Consider the following 8,891-nt stretch of genomic DNA (forward strand, 5'->3'; position numbering starts at 1 on the left):
GTGACAAATAAACATGACTTGACCTGACTTCTTTTGCTTTTTCTTATCTCTTTTTTGTCTTTCTCTTTTTTCTCTTACTCACACTTTATCTATCGTTCCTTCGTTCATACACTCTCTCTCACACTCTCTATCCTTCTTTTTTCCTTTTGCCCTTGCTCTCTTTCTTTTTTTACATTATTTTCTTTTTTCTCTCTTTTTCATTCTTTTTTTCCACGTCTTTCTCTCTCTTTCTTTCTTACTTCATTTTACTTTCATTTTCTTTACCTGTGTATTTTGCATTTATTTTTTCCTTTCTTTTGTTTTATTTCTTCATTTCTTTTTTTCTGTTCTTCCCTTCACTTTATCTTACTTTCATCCATACCTTGTCTCTCTCTCTCTCTTTCACTTTCTTTTGTTTCTTTTCTCTTTCATACTATCTGTCTTTCCTCCACACTTTCTTGTTCTTTCTTGACTTTATGTATATTTCTCTGTCTTGTCTTTCTCTCTCACTCTCTTTCCTTTCTCACTCTCTCACGCTTTCTATGTCCCTCTCTCTCTCACCCACACTTCCTTTGTTTCTTTTCTTTTTCATGAGAAAATACACAACTAGGCTTCCGAAAATCGCAAAGTAGTATCCTTTGGGCTTCCGCAGTGTGCCTGTTTCGAAACACACACACACACACACACACACACACACACACACACACACACACACACACACACACACACACACACACACACACACACACTTCAGCTCCATGAAAAGCTTCAACAAGCTGCAGTACCGAATGATTACACACTGTCACTTTAAGTCTCCTTCGTGGCCCTAGTGCCTAATTAAGACCTCGGAGCGACTTGTTGACTCCACAAAGACTCGTGCTTGGGCAGCGGGCGGGACATAGCTGGAGTGCAACATGGATTACGCCCCCCCCATGCCTTATTCCCTCCCCGCCTCGCCACCATACAAAAGCAGAAACTCGCACGCAAGAACGGAGTCATTCATTTACTGGCGGAGCCTCGCTCAAGTGAAGTGTAACAGAGCTGCGCTAAGCGCTCTGGCGGCGCTAACTCCCGCTGAGGAGGCGGCCATTTTGATGGCGAACGGAGCGCAAATTCCAGGTTTTTAAGAGTAAGACAAAGGAGTTTGTGACGTTTTGCAAGGAAGAAATAAGGCCGGTTGGGTTCTGGGACTCATAATTGCATTGAAACCAAACATGGCGAAGCAGCATGTAGTTGTTCTGCCGCTGATGCATTCAAAGGGAATAAATACATTCCTGTTTCTATATCCTATATACATTTTTTTTCTATTGTCTCTCTGATATCTTCTTTTGACCTATTTGAAATACTGTCGCTTGCTGAAAATTATTGGACAATTTCATTGCATTGTTGTTAGGAAGAAACTCAAACTTGGGCCTATTTCAAAGCACTCGATTAGTTGTTATCCATGACAATAATTATGATTCTAAAAAATATTGGCTTGATAATATTGTGGATCCCCAGTGGAGAAATATAGCATTTTCCTACTGATCACCATATACAAAGTTATAATGCATTTAATTCACTATAGCCATTTTCATGTAATATACAGTAGCTGGTTATGGAACAAAATACTGTGAAATTTGAGGGAATATTCTTTAATATGAGTATGGTAGTATTGAGGATGTGCTGATGCTTCTGAGGAAGGAAGCTTACCAGACAAAATTAGGCCCCATCATTAAAGAAAGGGAAAAAAAAAGTCAAGTCATGTTTATCTGTATAGCCCTTCATCACAAGGGCAGCAGAGACAATTGTTAACACCATCCCCTGATCTAAAACCTACATGAGGGCAAGGAAAAACTCAAAAACCTCATTATGAGGAAAATGAAGAAAAACCTTGAGAAGGGACCAGACATGAGGTCATCCCCCTTCCAGGAGGAAAACTCTTCAATGGAGGTTGCAATAACAAATAATACACAGATATTGACAAAATGAAATATAGGTCATTCGTAGATAAGAGTATAAGTGTGTTTTAAGTATATTTCCACTGAGGTTGCAGATCAAATCTCAGCAGGCAAAGCATTCCACAGCACTGGGGCCCGAATGGAGAACGCTCTCATACCTGCAGATTTCTTCTTGGCTCTTGGGATTACAAGCATATTCCGAGCAAAGGCTCTGAGCAGAAACAGGGTGCAATTAAATCTGAAAGTTATGAGGGGATAAGTCCATATATAATACCAACAGTACCTTAAACTCATATCTTAAGCAATGCAGGTTCGCTAAAATCGGAGTAATGCGATCTAACTTTCTTGATTGCGTCAAAAGCTTGTAATGTCTTTCCCTCGCAAAGTCCCAAAGACGATTCTGCACGTCTGCGCACACAACCCAGATGTTAATGTTGCCCCGTCCTCACATAACAATCGTACAATTGCGGATTGGAAACGCCGCTTTCTCGTTGTGTCCCGCCCTTGCATTTTACTCTCGCAGTCGCCGCAAATCATGCAAGCATGCAGCTGTCACACGCACCAGGACCATAGAAAACAAACACATCAGTGTGTAGTACTGCCTTTAGTACTGCGTGTAGTATTGTGTGTCGTATCGTGTACTTGCAAACTCAATGTGTGACCGTGTGTGCGTTGTTTGCAGCTTGCGGTTTCCGCACCATCGTTTTACTCCATACCAGTGGGCTGTCTTTTTCTCCTTTTTTTTCTCTTTTTTTTCTTTTTTCTTCTTTTGTGTTGACACAGATGTGCTGCTACGAGAGCGAAGGGGGAAAGGCTTTGTTTTGGGGAGTTTTTCCATGCAAACTCAAAACTGCTTTTTTCTCTCGCTCGATCGACTTGGTCCGATTAAAAGCATGTGAAGGCATTGTGTGGATGTGTTCTTTCATGACTGTATGGCAGTGCTGAAACTTAAATGTTGGTATTCTCTTTATCTTTAATTTCAATTTGATTTATTATATATCAGTATGATTATTATTTTTTTATTATTATTGTTTTGGAGTAGAATTATTATTATTGCCATTCAAAACAAGTCCTATTTTTGTCTTTTATATCAACATTCCTATTATTATTACTTCTAACAGTAATATACCTAAAACAAAAAAGTATCACCTGAAACTATTGAAAACTATTTGTGTCAGGACCAGATCGGAAACAGGACCCACTTGCGTAATGTTTACCACAAGTTTTATTGAAGGAACGAGGAAGGGCTGCGCCCACAATCCGGTGTTCACTCTCGTACTCGGCTTGTGATCCGAACACGTGGCGAGCGATGGCGGTGTCAGGGACGGAAAAATGGGTCGGTAGCCGGGACAGGAGAGCAAAAACGGGGTCGGAAGCGAGCCGTAAGCCAGAATGGGAGAGCAGACGTGGTCGGGATCAAAACGGGTCATATGTCGGGACGGGAGAGCAGATGTGGTTGAAATCAAAACCGGTCGTAGCCGGAGATAAACAGGAGCAAAAACAGGACAGGCGAGAGTCAGGGTCAAAAAAGGCTTGCCTTCTATCACAGAGATTCGCAGACAAACTGACAACCGGGGATTGACAGGACCGAGTTCAAACAGTGACATGGAGCCAATCAGAGTCTGAGGCAGTTGGCGCCAAAGGAGCCGGCACAGGTGATTTACTTAATCATGACAATTAGTCTTAAAACATTTACCTTAATTTATTATTATTATTATTAATTTTTGTTACATTAATTTTTCGTGTATTGTTTGTTATCATCATTGTTATTTACTCACTCGATGCCAAATAAGTAGTTTCTCGTCTTTTATATTGTTTCCCCCTGTAGTGATATTTTATTCCATTTACAGATTATATTTAAACAGATTTTGTCTCAACTATTTAACATTTTCAACAAAAACATGAAAATTGCATGATTTTTTTCTTCTGATTACTGTCGTTTTTTAAAGAAAATGTGTATTTAGTAATTTGCTATGAATTGGCGAAGTAAACTACGGGAGATTACTAGTCATGTAACATTTATGTTGATGTTTCTCATCTCATCTCATTAGCTGCACCGCTTATCCTCAGTAGGGTCGCGAGGGTGCTGGAGCCCATCCCAGCAATCATCAATCATCAGGCAGTGGGCAGGGGACATGATGTTGATGTTTCTTTTTAGTTTTATTATTCGAATTTTGATTATTTCCAATGGCATTATACTAATATATAATCATTTTTGTCAAGTCATATTTAATATTCTTTTCATTAATATTACTATTGTTAGTGCAAATTTACGCGCAATGGCATTTTACTTAAAACATTATAAATAAAACTATTTGTTACTGTAACGTAATCGGGGGCTGACAATCTTCGCAAGATTGATTGATTTATTTGTATTATTATTCTTATACTTTTTATTTGCATATTTAGTTGTATGTTTAGTTTTTAATATTATTACAATTCAAGTCAAGCTGTATTTTATTTTATTTTTATTCTTAATATTATTATTGCAAATTTACTTCGAATGACATTCTGCCTCAAAACAAAATAATATATATATATATATATATATATATATATATATATATATATATTTTTTTTTTTATTTTATTTTTTTTTTTTTAGTATTCTGGGCCAAAACTTTTAGCAGGGTTTGTTGGTATGGTTACTTTTAATTTGTGTGCTATTGTTATTTTTTATGATTATCATTACTATTATTATTACTGTATTGTGAAAGTGACTTCCAATGACATTATATCAAAAACATGATTTGTCCATTGAATCCTTCGTTCAAGTCAGGGCTCACCAAAGCTGTAACTTATTTCTATGAGCAGCACTTTTCCTCTCTATTGTGGGCAAATTCTTCTTGATTGATGACTTCTGAAGATTTGCTGACACAACAAATCATCAAAGAGACCCTATTAGGACTCCCGCTGTTGTATTGTTTATTGGCCTTGGCGCATAATTTGATTGCTGGGACAGAACATAAAAATAATGTTGAATCTGCAACTATCTATCTATCTATCTATCTATCTATCTATCTATCTATCTATCTATCTATCTATCTATCTATCTATCTATCTATCTATCTATCTATCTATCTATCTATCTATCTAGACATCTATCTATCTAGACATCTATCTAGACATCTATCTATCTATCTATCTATCTATCTATCTATCTATCTATCTATCTATCTATCTATCTATCTATCTATCTGTCTGTCTGTCTGTCTATCTATCTATCTATCTATCTATCTATCTATCTATCTATCTATCTATCTATCTATCTATCTATCTATCTATCTATCTATCTATCTATCTATCTATCTATCTATCTATCTATCTATCTATCTATCTATCTATCTATCTATCTATCTATCTATCTATCTATCTATCTATCTATCTATCTATCTATCTATCTATCTATCTATCTATCTGTCATAATTGCCCTATTTGTGTCAGCTTGATTGGCGCCAACAGCCCGGACAAGCTGATTGGTGGCCACACCCTTCTTAAGCCCCCGACTTCAGTTCAAGCTTTGTCAGATCGCTGCGATCTGTTGTGTTTCACTCAGTGAGCGTTCCCGCCTGACTCTGTCCCTGTTTCCTGCCTGATTCCCGTTTTTCGACCCGTTTCCGAACCTGACTACGCCTGTTTTGCCTGCCGCCTGCCTACGACCACTATTACAAACTTGACATCGCCTCTGATCTCCAGCCCTGGTCAAACGACTTGCTATTCCCGCCTGTCTTCTTCCGACACGGAAGTGTCACTCCCGCCTTGCTCGTTCCCGCTCTCCTCCAGTCTTCGGATCAAGCCATCAAGCAAGCCTTACTCTCACTCTCTTTCAATAAAATCTGAGAAACGCATGCAATTGAGTCCTGTGTTTGTTCTGGTTCGTGACACTATCTCTATCTGTATTTACTGTATCTATTGTATCAATCGATCTGTCTACTATATCTATCTATCTATGAATATACTGTAACTATCATCTACCTTATTTCAATTCATTGATTTTATTATGTTTTATCTGTGGTTTTAATGCATTTTAAAAAACACATTTTATATTTTCAATGTCTTTTATTGCGTGTTTTAAACCTGTCTGCCATTTCTGTAAAGCACTTTGAATTGCCTTGTGTATGAATTGTGCTATACAAATAAAATTGCCTTGCCTTGCCTTACTGTATCTATCTATCTATCCATCTATCTATCTATCTAACTATCTAACTATCTACTGCATCTACTGTATCTAATGTATGTACTGTATCGATCTATACTGTATCTATTCTATCTATCTATCTCTATATGTCTACTGCATCTACTGTATCTACTGTATCTATTGTATCGATTGATCTGTCTACTATATCTATCTATGTACTGTATTTCTTATTAATTCGATTATTTTACCGACTGTTGTTTCCGAAGCACACCAATCAAATAAATTACATAAATAATTCATAAACAAAGCAACCAAAAACTAAATAAATATAGTCATTAACAAATACGTATGTTTTTTCCCCCCACAGGTTGTCCCACGCCCAGAGGTCCGCAGTCAAAGTCTTGCGTCGCATGCAGTACTTTGTGGCTCGTAAGAAGTTTCAGGTAAGCCTAAAGCAACCCTTCGGGGGAAGTAGATTTAGCAGTGATACATTCATAGATATAGTACACCCCGGGATATGACATCAATCAGAAAATGTCGTATGGCGGGTATAGAAACTAAAATAACTAATGCGTGCCGAACCCCTTGTACTATAGTTAAAAAACATTAAAACTGTATATATTGTACAAATTACACATTAGTGACATAGTACAAATAAGTACTACTTCTATGTTTCTATATTAATAAATAACATTACAAATCCAAGATACATGAAAGGATCAATTAAATGGTATTTACCTTTGGTTGTCACAAGACTGGTCAAGTGGAGTATCGGGTGGATGTATAGGGCAGGGGAAAATCTTCTTCTTGCGAGAATTGTCTTACTCTAAAAATGCTTAGTCAAGTCAAGTCAAGTCATTTTTATTTGTATAGCCCTAAATCATGAAGGGTCTCAAAGGGCTTCACAGATTATTACACTATATTACACAGACTATTTTTCAGCCGACGAGAAGAGTAGGTTATTCATATGCTATGGAGTAGAAGTGAGTTTTAAGCTTAGATTTAAACATTTCCACTGAGGTTGCAGATCGGTTAGTTGCTTCAATAATTTTCTTATTCATAATAATTCTCCTAATCATTCGATTGATCACGGCAGTATTTCTTAGCAAGGGTAACAATGTGTGTGTCTTCTTCATATATCTTGATGATCTCGAGCTGTTGTCTGTCCCTGTGTGCCCTGCGATTGGCTGGCAACCAGTTCAGGGTGTCCCCTGCCCACTGCCCGATGATTGCTGGGACGGGCTCCAGCACCCCCGCGACCCTACTGAGGATAAGCGGTGCAGCTAATGAGATGAGATGAGATCTCGAGCTGTGTTTCTATAGTCATATATATATTTTTTTATTTTGCTTCTCACATTAGCGTCAGTGAAAGTCTTGGGACCAATAGCTAATAAATAAAGTATTAAAGAAATACAGAGGATGAACAGAACAAAGAGAGAGTAAGACATTGTGGGAGGTAGTTCAGCCAACAGCATACAGGCTTGTTCATAATGCCGTGATGCAAACCAATGGCAGACCAGCATCTGAAATGATATTGAGCCATAGCAGACAGGAATTTTGGAAACGTTACCTGTAATATGCCCAAACATTGCAAAGTTTGAATTTCATACATTTCATTGTTTACGTTGTATAGTGAGGCAGATGTCGTAGCGAGGGGCCGAAAAAAACTGTAAACCGAAAACATCGGAATGCATGGACGCCGTAACCTGGATGTTCACTTTATATATTTTTTCTTGCATGAAAGCAACGATGCATTTTATATCGGCAGATTTTGAAAACAATTACTTTTCAAATAGTTATTTCACAAAAGATAGATTTTAGATCAGGGTTAGTAGTATTGTAGTTGTATTTTTTTGTATTTCTGCAATTTTAGTTGTAGTTCTGTACTATTTTTGTAATATTACTTGGATTTTGGTTTTTGTTGTATTTCTGTAGTAGTATTTTCTAAGTATTTCTGTAGTATTTTTGTAGTATTTCCATAGTGGTTTTATCATTATATGTTTTGAGAATTTTTATAGTATTACTGTAGGTATTTTATTTTAGTGGTATTTTTTTCATATTTTTGTAGTAGGACTGTATCGTTTTTGTAGTATTTTCATAGTATGATTTTTGTTGTCAAGTCATGTTTATTTGTGACGCCCTTAATCTTGAAGAGTCTCAAAGGGCTGCACAGACCACAGATTATTGCAAACCACAGACTGATATTACATCATCCCTTGATATGAAACCTCCATCCACCTGCTACTCCAATTGACAACTTATAGTCATGTCACACAAAAGGTGTTTCTGTTGTATTTTCGAGTATTTCCTGTAATATTACTGTGATTGTATTATTTAAGTATTTATGTTGTCATACTTCTGTAGTAGTATTTTTGTAGTATTTCTGTAGTAATGTTTGTCAAGTAGTGTTTTTGTACTACAGTATTACCTTAGTGGTATTTTTGTAGTATTTTGTGTAAAAATGTTTTTGAAAATGTCCAAATTAGTGTTTTAGTAGTATATCTATTTTGTAATATTTCCGTTGTAGTATTTGTCATTTTTCCTGAATATTTTTGTAATATTATTATTGTTGTATTTTTTAGTGTTTCTAGAGTACGTTTTCTTCTTTTCAGAATTCTAAGCGCTAAATTTTATATTTAGGTTTGTAGTCAATTTGTAGTATTTTTGTTGTATATCCGTTGTGATTTAATTGTTGTATATTTTTCGAATTCCCATAGCATTATTGTAGTTTTCTTATTTTTGTCATATGTTTTAAGTATTTTTGTAGTCGGATTGTAATGTTTTTGTAGTACAGTATTTACATAGTATGATTTTTGTTGTATATCTCAAGTGTTT

At 36.5% G+C, this 8,891-nt stretch overlaps 1 protein-coding gene across 5 annotated transcripts in view; it reads left to right on the forward strand.

The window, feature by feature from the left end:
* Positions 1-8,891, forward strand: part of kcnq1.2 (potassium voltage-gated channel, KQT-like subfamily, member 1.2) — a 238,205-nt gene that overhangs the window by 134,700 nt on the left and 94,614 nt on the right. For all 5 annotated transcript variants that reach the window (XM_088340619.1, XM_088340621.1, XM_088340620.1 and 2 more), the window contains one exon: positions 6,424-6,499. In XM_088340619.1, coding sequence (XP_088196745.1) covers positions 6,424-6,499 — 76 coding nt within the window. The remainder of the gene's footprint in view (positions 1-6,423; positions 6,500-8,891) is intronic.

Source organism: Urocampus carinirostris, chromosome 7 (genome assembly GCF_059441175.1).
Source record: "Urocampus carinirostris isolate Australia breed hairy pipefish chromosome 7, RoL_Ucar_1.0, whole genome shotgun sequence".
Taxonomy (NCBI): Eukaryota; Metazoa; Chordata; class Actinopteri; order Syngnathiformes; family Syngnathidae; genus Urocampus; species Urocampus carinirostris.